This window comes from Manacus vitellinus, unplaced genomic scaffold, assembly GCF_001715985.3.
Source record: "Manacus vitellinus isolate BGI_N305 unplaced genomic scaffold, ASM171598v3 scaffold_5_pilon, whole genome shotgun sequence".
Taxonomy (NCBI): Eukaryota; Metazoa; Chordata; class Aves; order Passeriformes; family Pipridae; genus Manacus; species Manacus vitellinus.
The window spans coordinates 18,405,363-18,422,513 of record NW_021940682.1 but is presented as its reverse complement, the minus strand read 5'-3'; the positions used below and the strand labels follow the sequence as shown (position 1 = coordinate 18,422,513).

General features: G+C 41.0%; 1 protein-coding gene across 1 annotated transcript in view; it reads right to left on the bottom strand.

The window, feature by feature from the left end:
- GUCY2C (guanylate cyclase 2C) overlaps positions 1 to 17,151 on the bottom strand; it is a 46,872-nt gene that overhangs the window by 28,134 nt on the left and 1,587 nt on the right. Inside the window, exons 3-10 of the mRNA XM_018080209.1 lie at positions 15,112 to 15,179; positions 11,551 to 11,766; positions 9,070 to 9,191; positions 8,106 to 8,202; positions 5,322 to 5,451; positions 4,005 to 4,140; positions 2,282 to 2,367; positions 1,737 to 1,848 (exon numbers count right to left, since the gene is read on the bottom strand). Of these exons, the coding sequence (XP_017935698.1) occupies positions 1,737 to 1,848; positions 2,282 to 2,367; positions 4,005 to 4,140; positions 5,322 to 5,451; positions 8,106 to 8,202; positions 9,070 to 9,191; positions 11,551 to 11,766; positions 15,112 to 15,179 (967 nt within the window). The remainder of the gene's footprint in view (positions 1 to 1,736; positions 1,849 to 2,281; positions 2,368 to 4,004; positions 4,141 to 5,321; positions 5,452 to 8,105; positions 8,203 to 9,069; positions 9,192 to 11,550; positions 11,767 to 15,111; positions 15,180 to 17,151) is intronic.

The window sequence follows — 17,151 nt, the reverse complement described above, 5'->3', positions numbered from 1 at the left end:
ATTGGAAAGTTTTGACTGGCTTTGGCAAGTTTAAAGTGATTACTTCAACTTTGGCCATCTTCTTTTGGGGGAATATATTTATTTAGAATCACATTGAAGAAAGGTTTATTTTTTAAAAATGTGAATCAAATCAAAATAATCAAGTGCCTGTGGGAGAAAGTTTTACTTTAGTTTAGTATGGCTTGGCCACAGTGTCAGGCCTTCATTAAGCACTAGATATTAAACTACTGGTTTGTAGACACTGGCTTTCTGCAATTCCCACTTTTTTTGTCCTTGTGCAGCAGCTTCAAACAAGAACATACTGAAGAAAATATTTGAAAGATACAAAAATCCACTGACAAGACAGCATTTTGTGGGCCCCGAGGGATGGATGGGAATAGGACTGGAGTCAGAGAGCCCATTCCTTAGGGACCTGATGCAGGGAGACCCTGTGGCTGACTTGTGCAGTGTTGCTATCTCTGCACAGGCAGGACTCATGGTCATACCAAGGGAGACCAGAGATTTGACCAGAGATGAAAAATGAAAGCTCCAGTGAACTCCCTCTGCTCTTTTCAGAACTGTCTTACTGGAGTCTTATCAGAGCTGCTGCCTTTTCCTGGCAGCTCCCGTGCATCCCTGCCAATAAACCACTATTCCTGCTTTTCTTAGAAGGGGTAAGACCTAATTTGAGGGTGTCTGATTTACTTTACCGAGGAATAAAAATGTTTGAATCCATTTACCACTTTACTGTGAATGGACTCTTATAGTTAGCAGAAGGTGTTTGTTTCTCCAGTTACGCTTTGCCTATTCCCTAATGAAGGTATGCAGTACAGCAAAATAATGGGAGGCCTTTAGCAGAGACCTTTAACAGCAGCATCTTTGGATTCTCACTGATGCAAATGACTCAGGTGAACACTAACCCACTGTGTACTAACTCTTGCAACCACTGCCACTGCAATAATTTTTATTCTGCAAATCACACTCTGAAACATATGCCCTTCCATTGCCAATCACCATGTGGCAGCATTCTTAAAGGGGAAAAAAAATCTCAGTCTGATCAGACTGATAAGGCTGTACCCTACTGTGCTGAATAACAAGGGCCTTCATCCATTCTATTCAAGTGTCACCAAAAACTCAAAAGAAAAGGAAGTGGTGATTTCTGGGATTTCGGATTTAAAGTTTGGGTGTAGATAGAGCCATGATTCTATGATAAGCATAGTTTCCCATTGTCTTTCTGCAAAGAGTCAGCTATTCTCAGAGACTCCTCCAGAGATGCACCCTGAATTTGCACAGTGCTGTGTCCTCTCCCTAGCTCCCTACAGCAAGGATAAAGGTGCAAGCAGAAGCCACCATGCTCCATCAGTGATACAGAAATGTAGAGTCAGATAACTCATCATGACCTTAGTTCTGCTGCCTTTCCTGAACAGTCTTTCAAGCAATTCACATCACCACCATCTTCTAGTGAAGATTATTTGCGCAGGGGTGACCTCTTCTGAAACATCCCATGGTATTCCCCACAATCACTGGTACGGTAAGGAATCTATGAGAGACTTAGTAGCAGTGCCTAAACAGAAAGGAAGGTTTAGAACTGGGCTGGATGCAGAGAACATGGAGCGATGGGGCAGGAGAAGGAAAGATGCTGTTCTGCACCCATCTCCTGGCGTCACTGTCTGGGGGCAGTGTGAAGGTAACATGCTGGATTGCACAGCAGGTGGATCCTGTCTTCAAAGTAGAGGCAGATTTAATGGGTGTCTCACCAGTGCCTGGAGTATCACTGGGCAGCTTGTGGTTCTTCCAGATAAAATCCGGACTGTTAGTTGCCTTGTTTGTCTCGTTGTTGTGAGTGTTGAAATACAGAAGAGGTTTGAACTATGGATGTAGGAGAGAAGAAATGCAGTCAGCAGCTGTGCTGTCCCTCTTTTGTCCCTTGCTTCAGACTACTCTTAATAAATGTATTACCCAAACTCAAAGTAATTCTTGCTCTTTCTTCTACAGTGGTGCATTTCTCAGCATAGCCATCTGTTCGGCTGCCATATTCTTCCTCATTCCTCCCCTCTCTCTGAAAATAAATCTACCAATCCCAGAAAATACCAGCTGCACTTCACTTACTGAATCACCAGATGACATCAATCCTGTCAGTCTCCAGCACATCTCGCATGACCCCCTTCTGGCATGCACAGCATGCCTTGGCACTCCACCACTCCTGCTGTGGTTATTTTCATCATTCTTATGCAATAGTACACGACATTTTGTTTCTCTTTTCATATATACGGTCAAACAGTTGCTCTCTGGACATACGTACATGCTTTGCAGTTGGTGATGTGTACAGCAGGGTCAGATTGGTATCAATGTCTCCAAATTCATCTAGAGTCACAGGACCCAGTAGACCTGCAGACACAAGGAATTAGTCAGAGAGCTTGTGTTCTCAGAAACACAAATGGGGCATGGAGGATGGGATAAAAAAGGATTCTGATATTCAAGATATTTTTCTTCTTCATATACAGGCTAGAATATGTGTCAACTCAGTGTGGCACTACTTCTCTGTTAATACGACACTACATTTTCTCTACAAAATTCAATAAAATGTGTTGAACTGACTGCACTGAAGAGGAAAGTCTCCCTCTAGCTATAGGAAAATGTATTTGTCAGGTTTCTTTAGCATAACAAGAATGTCAGACTAACCTCTCTTGAAGGGACCATTTTAGAAGTGAGAAAGGAAATAGTCTGTTTCCACCTGCAGTTTGAATCTATCAGCAAGAAAGAAAGTACAAGGACACTTTCATTCCCCTTAGTCTTTTGAAAACTACTTGCTTGGCTCTAATAATACCATTTTAACCAGGTTCCCAAGTCCCTCAGCACAGCTTGATTTTGCTCCCATGACGTTGGTTGTCTCAACAGGAGCACAAGCATAGCCAATACCCACCACTCCTGAAAGTCTCACCTTCATTTTCCCCCTTCTTTTTTACGGGAACGTCTTTTTGATCAGATTTAGATTGCTCTTTTGCTGCTGTTGATGATGACTTCTTTTATTTTTCCTGAAGTTCAGTGTCATCATTATTTTAGTTCAGGAATTACCTTCTCCCTTTTCACCTCAAAAACTGATGCTAAGTTTTTCATGGTCCACCTTTTTAATACCAAAATAATCATTGTATGAAATCACTACTATCAGCCTCCATCACAAGAAAGAATGAGGGTGATTCAACACCTCTCACTTCTAGGATTTTTTTTTTTAAACTAAACTAATAAATAATTGAGAGTGTTACAGTGCAGTATTTCAGATAAGTAAAAAAGTTTGTGCAATTTAATGTTCACATTTAGAGTTAAACTGAAGAGATAAGTTTACTGATACTCAAAAAGGCATGCTGTCTCCAGGAGGAGTTAGTAAACCATACTTTGCTAGGTATGGGATACCATGATTAAAACAAAGATAAGCCCAAAACCTGTTAGGCCCTCTTAGAAAAATTTGAGAAACTTCTACACATGTGTTTGCTGAACGTAGGTGAGATATAAACAAAAAACTTTGAGTCGTCAGTTAGGTACAGATCTCTGATGTGAAGCAATAGCTGGGACTATACTCCCAGAGAGGTAATGTTATCACTTCTTTGTGTAAGTCTTCCCTCTGCCTTTTCCTAATGATTGAATTCTGTGATTTTAAGCCCATGGCCTGCAAAATAAAAGCCCACTGGTGCTAGACAACCTGTGAGAGGAACAAGAAACTTGACTAAGAAGAGCCAAATCATTGCCAGCTGGCCTACACTCACATGCAGGTACCCAGGCCTACATGGCTTTGTAAACTGCAAAAGGTTGAAACTACTTCATTAAAGCTCAGCTAAGTGACTTCCGAGTAATTTTGAACATCAAATACTGAAGATAACATCCTTGTAAAAATTATATAAAAAGAAAAAACTCATTGAAGGGCTTGGACTTGTTTAGTGTAGAAATTACTTATCTTAGGAGTGTTTAAACCCAAATTTATTTCCCCTCATCAATTTAATGAACTCTGCACAGGACTGCACTTATTTTACCTTCAAAAGTGGTATCTCGGAATTCATTGATTAAACTGAGAGGTGACACTGGGCTCTGGGAGACAATAAATTTCTTGAGAGTATGCCCAAACAGCAAGATTGCATTAGAATAGCCAACAAGAAAGTCATCTTCCATCTAGAACAAAGGAAAAAGAAAAACAGCAGTTTGAGAGTTCATGATTCTGCCTTAAAGCTACAATAACTTTGGTTGTCTGTGTTTGGCAGCATGGAAGACAAGAACTTGCTGAAACTGAGGGAGTAGATGGCCAATGCCACATCAGTGTTCTCACTTGGAAAAATAAAGGTAAACATAATATATGTTTGGTGTGTAAAGACAGGGAGGTCATGAAAACTTACAAGAGATGAACATAAAGTTTTGGCATGCTGATCCTGGTGCAAAGGATTCAAGAAATCCTACACTCTAGGTTCTTGACAGGTCTGCTCTGCTCAGTGTGTCCCAAAGATCCTGGCTTTGGATTAGACTTTCTGTGCAGATAATTTGGTGCAGTGCCAGCAAGTCTGGGCTTCCAGATGGCCACAGCTAAGGGGCAAGGAGCTGTGCCAGATTTCTAGCAGCCTGCCACAGAGCTGGCACCCAAAAAGCATTGAGCCCAGGCTGGGGGATCTAGAAGCCATGTAAATCCAGCCAGAAGCTTAAGGCTGCCTGCTGAAGAGCTGGAGCTCAAAGCCACAAATCCTGGGAGGAACTCTACATGAAGGGCCTGGTTCCTAGACAGATGGCAGGAGTATCAGTTTCACTAAGCAGATACAGCATTTCCACAGTTTCTGCTTTTCTGGAAATTAAAAAAAAATACATATTTCCAACAGAAAAAAAAAGGTTCCTGTTTATGAAGTTTATCTGGAAAGCCCCTGGACAGAAACTGCAATGGTTGTCACCTCTTAGACATATCTGCACAAAAAAATCAGTGAACAGTTACCAGTTCTGAACTTTCAATGCTCACATCTCAATTACATATATAGGACTTTCTTAAGTGATGCCTGTAAGATTGTCAGTCACTCAGAAGTGGAGTCGGAAAGCCATGTACCTATAAGTCTCCCTCATACCCTGTGAATATGACACTTGAAGACCAAATTAAAAGCTTGAGTTGAATTTCACAAAGTAGGAATATGACAGCCTGCATGTTTGCCTTACAATACTATATTTTTACATCATAACATCAGGACAAAATGTCATCCTGTGATACTGTAAGAAAATACCAGCATGGAAATATGACAGAGGATTTTTAGGTTTCATTTCCTAGTGCATGAACATGAATGAACTGAATGCAATAATCAGATATAAAATAGTGTAGTTACCAGGGTGTTGTCCTCACACTCTGTGTAGTCTCTAATTACAGTATTGTTGCTGTAATTAGCTGGTGACAGAGTCAGGACAAGTACATTCTGCATGTAGTCAGCTGAGCTGTTCTCCCTGAAGTACGTGTTACTGTAAAGCAAAGCACAAGAACACCATGAACACTCAACAACAGGGCCAGTGGTATCCACGACAGAATCACTCACCTCTTCCCAATGGCACTGTTATTTAACAGGTTAAAACAGTAATTCTAAAAATAAAATTTCATCATGCATACAACTCTTTATATTGCTTATTCCCTGATGCCAGCTTTTGTGCTTAAATATATTAAAAGGTAATATTAAAGAGATCTGGCAATCTAACACTCAAGAGTTGCAGCAAATTATTGTTATTATTGTAACTGTTTGGTTTCTGCCCTGTTTATTTCCTCTTTTTTTTTCAAGCAGAATTTATATATATTAAAACTTAATCTCTTCTTGGAATCCACAATACTGCAATCATAGTTTCTTCATGTTACTATGCCTGTTTCTGACCTCTTTTGCACTCTTTTGCATGTTCCTCTAATTCTGATATTTTCTGCTAGAACTGAGCGCAGCAGATTTGCACTAAAAGCATTTAACAGGAGGGCATGAAACAATCAGAGAAGTGCAGAGAGCAGCTTATTGATTTATTTGTTTAATTCAGTGAGATAGGAAAATCAGAGGAAACTGTGTGAACTTGAAAACTATGCTAGAGCAAGCAGAAGATGTAGCTTTCAGGCATCTTTGGTTTCATCACCTTGAGCTACCATCTGGAAGTGCTTCACAAACTGGCCACCACTGGACTCACATATTAAGGAGGAATTTAGCAATAGATATTAGTGTCACATGGCAGCAACTGGCATTGCTATAGCTAGATCCATAAAAAGAAGATAATTGTATGAGCCTTCTCTCATTCTTCATGTTTGATCATCCTTTTATTTTTTCAGTCAATACTGTATTAAGACTTTTTGGAGACCACAGGCTTTGCTCCATGGTCATCTAACAGGATTTTGACTCCAGAGCCCCATCCTTGCCTTTCTGTGAACCTTCTGACTTTTACATTGTACTTTTCACCCTAAAGAATTTCAAAGTGTTTTTCATCCAGGCTTGGACTAAACTAGCCAGCTGAAAAGGACACTTCATTAGACTCCACTAGGCTGGATAATCCTACAGCATCCCACCTTTCCCGAGGGCAGCTTAAAGACTATGTTTATGTGCTGGCTGCTAGATGGTTCAAAACTGAAGAAAATGTAAATCTGTCACTGTCAGAGGGATGTCACTCCTGGAGAAGCACAGGACTTTGCCTGCTCTCTCATCTACAGCTTGAGTATTCATCCAGCACATGCCTGTATTTTGTCTGTTTTAAGAAAAATAACATGATTTGAGATACTCAGCAAAATCAAGAGTATGTAGCAAATTTAAGGAGGGCAGCATATAAAACAGGCTGAGGTGGCTGGGTAGCATCAGAAAGATGCATATCACAGCAGAGAAGCCCCTAATCTCCCTTACCTAATGCAACAATTATATATGCAACACCAGTAAGTTAAAGCACCCACATACAGAGTCCCTATTGTGCATTTGCAAAGAAACAGGAATTGTGGCCAGTTGACTCAAAAAAAGCAAGTGGGGATTCCTAGAGCCTGGATAAAATGGTGGAATGCCTAAAACATATATGGTGAACCTCAAAGTGTACAGGACAGAGAAGATTCTATTAGAACCTGAACCATAGGATCCAGTTCGGACCTAAAGGTTAAGTATCTGAAGTCATTAATCCAAAGTTCCTCAGCCCTGACTTGTCAAGGTCAGCTTTAGACATGAGAGCTGGGAAGTCCCACAGGCCCTAGAGGTTCATGGATTCTTTTTGCTACACCAACAGTGAAATAATTAAAATCAAGACATGGGCACATACAGTTGCCTTGTTATCATCCATCCATTACACTGCCAGCACAGTCCCAGGCATGTTTTTGGTCTGGGCCAATTAACTTTCTCCCAGAGTGTGATTTGCTATGGCAACTGGAGGCATATCCAAAACACCCAGTTTGGACATCTACACATAGCTATACAGATATGAGCTGTGCTGTGTCACTTAGGCTTAGGGCCAAAGATCAGCTCTTGGTTCTCATATACAGCCAAAGCTTTTGAGGCTACCATTGATAAGGCCAGTTTATGTCAGTCCTCGTCTACAAAGATTTCTGTAGCAATGTAAAGAGGAACAACAACAGAAAACTTAGGTTGTATACTAAGAAATTTCTCTGAAAAGTTAGATTTATGTACTTATAAAGATGCTGAAGAGATGGTTATAAAGTGCAAGAGTTATAAAGTGGAAAAACAGTTGTATCTGTCTTTTAAATAATTTAAAAATTGAACAAATGGAGCCTAGATAAATCTGTAAAACATATTTTCACAGTTGTCTGGTTGGGCAGAGTATATGAAAAATGTACAATTTCTCATATAAACAGCTTATCACCATTCTGACTTTGGACTCTGCTTCTCTCATGGCTTCCTACACCGAGGAACTACCCCAACCTGCTCTGTCACTGCCTTAGAAAAATATTCCATGAAATATAGGGGATGTTGTAGAGGATGTGCCATGAATTAAATACTAAGCAGCTTAGATAAATGCCAAGACCTGAGGAAATATGGCAATAAAGCACAATTTGTGAAAGAGCATTTCTTCAACAAAACAGTTCCACTCAGACTATTTCCGTTATCTGTATCCATCAGCAAACTGCAGAGAAAAGAGGAAAAGCAAAGGTGATACTTTACTTGAAGAGATCTATCAGGATGATAACAATGTCATTATCCACTTTCTCCGTCTCTAGGTCTGTCCTGACATCCTCTGGAGAGCCACACATTATGATCACTACAGATTGGGAAAAAATGGAAACAAATTGGTGAGAGGTACAGACAAGGAGAGGATATTTGCCTGCTCCCCCATGTTTGAGTAGCAGACAGTAGAGCAATTCTGGGCTAAGGCACATTATCTGTCCTGTGCTGTGCTGGGATGCAGGCACAGAGCTACAGCCTCTCTGCAGTAAGACCAGGATATTTGACGGTAAGTAGTAAAAGGCACCTCAACACCTACAACATTTTCTGTCTGACTGCACCAGAGCATTACTATTATCTCACTGAAGTAAGCATTAGTTCTGATGCAATATGGACTACTGATATGAACATTCTAGGTTAAATGGCATTCAAGTAATGGTTTCATTAGCTTGCTTACTCTCACACTCATTTGGCCTGCTGATGCCAGGTGTTCAGTCTTAAGAGAAGATGAGGTATTTATTGATCTGTTTTTCTAGTTTAGATCAGTCATTTCCAGAATAAGTGCCCCTTGATGGCAAAATGAGGCCCATATATGTACGAGGGCTGCAAACACATGAACGATAGAGAGCTTATAGTATCTATATTCTTCTAGTATTTAAAACCCTTCTTAGGTGAACCTATGATTCCTGGATTTCTGAATCTTTCACAAAAAGGAGCTTGTGCCTACATGGGATAATTCACCCCAGAAGCTCTCTGGAACCAGGATATTCCCCCATATTTTATGGGGGTGGAGAGAGGAACCTAGGAATGTTGTGCCATTTTATGTTTACATCCATATAAAATGGTATATCAGTGTTTCCACCATGTCTGGTGAAAGGCTATTCCTAAAACCTAACTAAGGGGTAGGTTTGATTTCCTGGGAAAAGCAACCTACTTGCAAGGACAGTGCACCGTCAGCCCTTACCATTGCTTTTCCGGTTTGGATTTTTCACAGTTCTTTTCAGCTGCTCTGGAGTCCTTAAAATATCCTTGAACTTCAGTTTTTCGGAGAACTCTGTGATTCCAGCATCTAAAGCATTCATGTACCTGACACAAGGGAGCAAAGATATTGTCAGAAAATTGCTAACTTCTCACATTCTCCTAAATCAGCCACAGTGCAAGATAGGCTGATTTATGGCACACAAGAGTGTTTATAAGCTGGTATGAAACCTTTTCTGCAGCAATAAAAGCAAGAAAATCAATACATGGCATGAAAGACGCAGAAGTGCTTGGAAAGTCAACCAGAGGTATTTCAGCCTTGTACGCGAAGGATGGATTTGGAAAATACAATGATGCAACAAGACATTAACAATTAAGGAAAAAAAGGGATATGGGGAAATTATAGTAAGTCAGACTAACAGGGAGGTAGAGCCAGGAAGTGGTAATCTTAGAAGACATGTGGAGGTTCAACTGAGTAAACAGGAGCTGCAGAAAGAACAAAGATAAAAAGCACACATGTACCCTGACTGTGAGAGAAGCAAAGGAAGGAAAGTAGCAACAAAAAAGCCTATACAGAGTTGGATAAAACTTGAAGGGGAAAATGAGCACAGCAAAAAAACCCAACAAAGTGAGTAAAGGCTTGCTAAAAGATTAAGGAAAAACAGTCAACTCCTAAATTCTATTCTTGCTTCAACATGTTGAGTTTGAGAAGAAAAATTCTGTCTGAAATAAAGTTACTGCAAAGGGAAAACTAAAAGAACTCTCTGTGTTTTCAAACTGCATAACTTTTGATCAACCAGCACTGAAATCCCAGTCCTAAGAACTACTAAATATCTTTTGCTTCCTTTTTTTTTTTTCCCCAAGGAACATAATCATTAACCATTAATTTACAGGAACATATGCACAGTTGAAACATAATCTGATTTTGCTATCACTGAGTATTCACTTGTTTTTATATGTATATGGGAAAAACAATTAGCCCATGTAGTGTAACTTGTGCTTTAGACAAAAGGGTTCTTTTCAAATTAGACAGTTCAAAACCGTTCAAGTTTACAGTTTTTATTAAAGGAGAATGAGATGCATTTTTACAACTAAATTAGGATGAAAAATGGGCAGATATACGCAATTAATTTTAAATTTTTTTTGTTAATTCAACAATATAGGAGTTTGAACAATTCTGAAGTCATAAAGGAGGTCTTGAACAGAATTATTAATAAAAGCAAGGTAAGAAATGCTTGGAGAGGTAAGAAAAGTATGAAACCTGCAGGATTAAAGGGATTTAGCTAGTGTGTGTAGTGCACTGGCAATTATAGCTGCAAACATAGAGGAATAGGGATTGTAGTAAGAGATAAGCGAAGTGTACTGATATTTCAAAACATCAAAGAGAGGTAATCATGGCAATTACATCATGTGATCAAGTTGCTATCTATACTAAGAAAAAAGGAAACAATAAAAGTCCCTAAATACCTACAAAAGAGTGAACTGGAAATCAGTTTTTAAGTCCCTTAATTCAGAAAAAAATATTTTAAATACTGTAGCCAAAATATTCCATAAATACATGCTTATATCACTCTGAAGCCAATACAGTCATAAGTTTTACTTGAAATTCTGCAAGTTCCTAAGGTTATTAATTAGAAAGATATGTAACAGTTATTTCCATGAACTCTTTGCTGCCTTTGAGCTACATTTATAGAATTAATAGGAGAAATGAGATGCTTTTTTTAATTAATCAGCATTTTATATCTCAAAATTGGGAAAAAATTCAAAGGAGCATAGAAACACTAAAATGAGCTTAAAGTTAAATAAGACTCCTTAATAGAAAAGTAATTATAAATATCAGTATATTACAGAGTCTATTCGTCTAAAACCAGCCTTTGTTTTCAGACAAGGAGAAATCCCAGCATTCTTGAGAATCAAACACAGGCTGATGTTTTGGGTCACAAAGTGAAAACTGTTTCCTTTGCTCCAAACTGGTGAGAGCATAGCCTAAACTCTGCAATCATTGGGGTTATTTTGTTTGAAGAAAGATATAGTTTGAACATTGGAAATGTTTTGGAGCAACAATAGTGCCCACAGATTGAAGCCATTAATTTGGAGAAACACTCTAAGAGCTTGGTAAGACCCCTGACCTAAAAAGACATCTATGAAGAACATGATGGAGGAGCCTCTCATGACACATTATTTATATCAAAGAGGCCATAAACAGGTATTTCCACCAGAGAGAACATGTGGGCAATGCTGTCCACAGGAAAAGCCAAGGCTTGCAAATATTTAAAATAGACTGATTGAAACCTTCAGATATGCACTACAGCTAAAGGGTATAATTCATCTTTTCCTTCTCTCATTCCTTGGTAGTTGTAAGGCACCTCCCAAAGTGTAGGGCTCAAAGAACAGCTCATAAGAACCATGTCCAAGGGTGGAGACAGCATTTATCAACAGTTGGCTCAGAGGTGGATCCAGATCTTACCAGAAGCATGCCTCTGAGGTTTCAGTCCTCTTGTAAATGTAGACAGATTCCCAGGTCGTGGTTTTGAATGGCAGCTGAGAATCTCTCCAAAAATAATTGAAGAATCCGTTCACTTTCCTGGCTGGAGTCAGAAGGCGGGTTAGGTTTTCTTTGTAGTCACAGGACAGTCCAAAACTCCCTACAGAGATCAGAGGCAGGCTCAGTACTGTGTCAAGTCTGAAGGAAGAGATAAGAGGACAAGTCTGAACAGATTGCTGTTGCACCAAGGCAGCTACCACCTGATGTCCATCCTCAAGTCCCTCTCCTCTTGTTCCCTGCATTAGTTTAACAGCAATTTGAACCTGAAACAGAATGCTCCTGAAAAACACAAGCAGATTTCAAGTCTGTATTGGCATCAAAAAGCCCTGTTGAACTGGTCCAGGCATCTTCTCTCACTGCCTCCAATTATTCATGCCCTTTTGAGTATCATGCACCATTTCAGCCCCAAGGGTTGTGATAGGAGTCCAAAGGCTCAAGGAACTATCTGCTTCTGCTCCCTGGCTGCCATTAACATGGGATGGATTTAATCTCATTATTGAGACAGTGCTGCAGGGTGGCAGCTTTTTTCCATCAAAAAAGCTTTACTCCTACAACTCAAAGGAAAAATTCCTCAGTTTCACTATGGCATATTTTAGGAGGTGTACAACAGCAGCAGTCAGGGAGAAAAAACTAAGGCAACCCTCTGCCGACAAGGAATTTGTTAAACAAAGATGTTTTTATACACAGAGACAATAAGCTTTTAAAGATAAAGGAATTTTCCTGGATGCTGCAATCTTATCAGACTAGACTCAAAATATTTCAGTTCTTGTATGGTGTTTTTTTATGTCATGGAATTTTGCCTTCATAAATCATGGCCATAAGAGTTGTTGGCATTATTGTGACAAAACCTTATTTTCCAGGTGAAGCACACTTACCAAATTACAGGGTTTATACTTGTTGCAACAGAAACAGACAGAGATGATGTAATAAGTAATGCCAGGAGACTGTTTCACTAATTAAACAGACATTTTTCTGACAGACTTAGAATAGAACAGAATAGAATAGACTGTTTCATTTGAAAGGGACCTACAACAATCATCTAGTCCAACTGCTTGACTGCTTCAGGGCTGACCAAAAGCTATAGCATGTTATTCATAGTATTGTAGAATGGTTTGGGTTGGAAGGGAATTTAAAGATCATCCAGTTCCAACCCTCTGCCACGGGTAGGGACACCCTCCACTGGACCATTTATTAAGGGCATTGTCCAAATGCCTTTTAAAAACTGACAAGCTTGAAGAATCAACCACCTCTTTAGGAAGCCTGTTCCAGTGTTTGACCATGCTCTCAGTAAAAAAATGATTCCTAATGTCCAGACTAAACCTCTCCCTACACAGCTTTGAATCATTCCTACATGTCCTGCTGCTGGACCCCAGGGAGAAGAGATCAGCACCTCCTTCTCCACTTCCCCTTCTCAGGAAGCTGTAGAAAGCAACAAGGTCTCCCCTCAGCCTCCTGTTCTCCAAACTAGACAAACCCAGTGTCTTCAGTTGCTCGTCAGAGGACATGCCTTCCAGCCCTTTCGCCAGTTTTGTAAGCATCCAAGGACTTTCACATCCTTCTGAAATTGTGTGGCCCAGAACTGTATACAGTGCTGAAGGTAAGGCTGCACCACCACTGAGTACCACAGGATAACCACCTCTTTTGACCAACTGGTGATGCTGTGTTTGATGCACCTCAGGATGTGATTTGCCTGTTGGGCTGCCCGAGCACACTGCTGACTCCTGTCAAGCCAGCTGCCAAACAGCACCCCCAGATCCCTTTCTGCACAATTTATATTTGTGTCCAACATTACTCAGGATCCCAGGAACAGAATACAGAATTTGGATTGGACTTGTCAAATTTCATCCCTTTAATCATTGCTCAATGATTTCCTGAATTAGAGATGGTGAAGAAGTTTGAGGTAAACAATCTGGCTAATCCCAAATCACTCTTGTTACTTCCACTGTTCTGTTGCAACATCCCCACAGCTGCTGCACTTACAGACATCTTGCAGTTTCCACTGTGTTGTTTAATATCCATTTGATAAGCCAAACATGAAACCTAGAAGAGTGGCCAAGTGCAGGCAGCAGCTGGGCCGACATCGGCTCTGCACACTCCCACCCCACTTCCCATGGGTGCATTACCCACAGCGCCCTTCCCACACTTAAATTGTTGTAAAGTGCTTTTAATTGAAAGAGGTCAGGTTTAGATTAGACATTAGGAAGAAATTCTTTACTGTGAGGGTGGTGAGGCACTGGAACAGGCTCACAGAGAAGTTGTGGATGCCCCATTCTTGGAAGTGTTCAAAAACAGGCTGGATGGGACCCTGAGCAACTTGGTCTGGTGGAATGTGCCCTTGCCCAGGGCAGAGGAGTTAGAAAGAGGTGTATGATTTTATAAAAGTAAGGCACTTGTTCTGATTCACAAGGCTATCACACAACAGTTACTGTTCTTTATTGCTTTTCATAAACTTCTGCTATTCACACTTTTAACTGTGTCAGAGTCCAAGGAAAAAAGTTTGACATCATTCTGGGCATCTCCATATCCAGCAGATAGAAAAGCAAACATTAAGTTAGGAGGTACAGTGAATAAAATGGGGTATACTGCACAATATTCTACCATGGTGCTCTATATATATGAGTTATGCTTTAGATTCTTCTATAAATCAATTGCATGCATTCCCCAGTAACATTGCATTCACTTCTGGTCATGCCACTCAAAAGTATAGAGCTAAAAGCAGACAAATCTTGAGATAAAAGTGTCTCAATTCTCCCAGTTTCTGTCAGTGAAACCCAAAAGCTACCAAAGTTTAGAAAGGGAAGTGATTCACCTGGGTAATCATATGAATTTGTATGTCATAACTGACTGGAGGTTTTAAAATTATTTATGCTAGAAGTCTGCAGATTCAGCTTACACTTTTGCTAATATCTGAGAATGAACATATTAATGTATGGTATAATATAGAATAGAATTATACATGTTCACATCTAAGACAATTCTTCAGGAGTGCTTCCTCAAGGCAGAAGGGTTTGGATGAAATTGTCTGCTCCCTATCCAAACAATCTTTACTGAAGATAGTTGGGGTTTTTGGATCTTCTCTTGGCACATATAACTCAGGCCTCCCTCAATGACTGAACACTCACCCAGAAGGAGCCCTGTTGCTGCAGTACTGCAATGTCTACATGCCTCAAGCTCACATCCCTTATCTGCTGCAGTTGCTAAGGAGCTACACCTTTTGAATCCTCAATCAATCAATCAATCAATCAATTTACTGTCTGGAATTAGAAGTTTCCCTGCTATCAGTGGGCTTTGTAAGGGGATTTTCTTCACCCTACCAAACATAGTGGCTATGCATAGGAGTCTTACTGCCTTGACTGTAGACCTTGAGGTGTCTGATGTATTCTAAACCCCAATGTCTCTGCAGGTTTGTTGTTCACAAAGCAACTTTGTTCAGCAACTGATATCTTTAACATCACAATATTAGGGGAAAGAGGTGGTACTTACGAGACCATTTGGTAGGTGGCATAAGTGCAAGCGGGTCCTATTACAGCACAGCCAAGTGTGCCAGAATCCTGCAAGGGATAAAAAGGTCATATGGGGACAGTGCAGAGAACTGGCAAGAGAGAGGAGGATGGGAAAATGAAGAAAATTTTAGGATTTGAGTAGTCACAGAATATATCTAGAAAAAGCAAGAAAAGAGTAGGTAAGGAGCTACAGGAAGTTTAAAAGAGTGAAGAAGGAAGAAATCACAGAAAGCCAAAAAAAGGCAGAGGACAAAATAGTTCCTGTGAGTATGACCTTCATTAAGAGACAGACAGTGAGTTAGGATTGAAATGTTGTTACAATTGCACATTTGAAATTACACACTCCAGCAGTGTTTGCATTTGCAGAAGACAGGGTGGCTGGAATTACAAGGTACTGTGTATCAGAAAAATTATTAGATACATGCATATAAAGCTAGTATTAAAAAAAATCCTTTCCTGACCACCAAATAAGGCCTGACTAGTATCTTTGTGTGTCATTGTAGTGGGTTTCTGTGGCTGGGTTTTGGTAGCGGGGGGGGGGCCTACAGGGGTGGCTTCTGTTAGAAGCTGCTGGAAGCTTCCCCTTTCCTGTGGAGCCAATGCCAGCTGGCTCCAGGACGGACTTCCTCCTGTTGGCCAAGGCCGAGCCAATTAGGAGTGATAGTAACACCTCTGTGATAACATATTTAAGAAAAGAAGGTTGTTGCGTAGAAAGAATTGCAGCCAGGGAAGAGCAGAGTGAGAACATGGGAATAACAACGTAGACACCAAGGTCAGTGCAGAAGGAAGGGCAGGAGGTGCTCCAGGCCCTGGAGCTGTGGCCCCAGCGGCCTGTGGTGCAGACCATGGTGGAGCAGCTGTGCCCCTGCAGCCCATGGAGGACCACTGGGGTGCAGAGACCCACCTGCAGCCCGTGGAGGAGCCCATGCTGGAGCAGGTGGATGCATGAAGGAGGCTGTGACCCTGTGGGAGGCCCAGCATGGAGCGGGGTCCTGCCAGAGACCTGCAGCCCATGGAGAGGGAAGCCCACGCTGGAGCAGGTTTTTCCCGGGTAGGACTCGTGGCCCCTGTGGGGGACCCACATTGGTACAGCTCATTCGTGAAGGACTGCACCCCATGGAGGAGTGACCCATGGGACAGCAGTTTGTGAAGAACTGTTGCCTGTGGGATGGACTCACGCTGGAGAGGTCCATCAAAGACTGTCTCCCGTGGGAGGGACCTCATGGGAGCAGGGGAAGGACTCCTCTCCCTGAGTAGCAGCAGAAACAACAACTGACCATAACCCCCATTCCTTGTCCCTCTGCACCGCTGGGGGGGAAGAGGGAGAACCTGGAAGGAAGGAGGGATGGGAGGAAGGTGTTAAGACTGTTTTATTTCTCACTCTTTGGCTCTTATCTTGTTAGTAATAAATTTAAGTAATATCCCCACTTTGAGTCTGTTTTGCCCATGAAGGTAATCAGTAAGTGACATCTCCCAGCTGTTATCTCAATTCATGAATCCTTAGCTGGTTTTTTTCTCTCTCCTCTGTCCAGTTGCAGAGGGAGAGTGAGAGAGTGGCTTTAGTGGGTACCTGGCATCTAGCCAGGGTCAACCCACTACAGTCATGAGGGACAATTTCTTAGCAAAGGCTATATTATGTGCTCATCGATCAGTAGACTTGAGAATTCACATGGGATTGACAAAATTTCACTCAAAGGTGAGAAAATCCACTGAAACAGCTTCCTGAAGTGCACCAATTCTAACTGAAGCTTTTCCTCATATTAAGGTATTCGCATAGTTTCTCTCACGTGACTTCTGTGATCTCTTAGTGAGAAGCAAGCACTTCATCTTTGCCCTTTGGGCATAGTTCCATACCCATTTCATCAGTAACAGTGCCAGCCTAATGATTTCTCTGCTCACATGTTCCCATCTTCACCACAGCTCTTTCTTTTGTGTATTGTGTAAACTGACGGTGAACCAGATCAGGCTCTGATCCAGTTGGAAATTGAGCTTTTTGCTCTGCTTGGGCTGTTTGAGCATT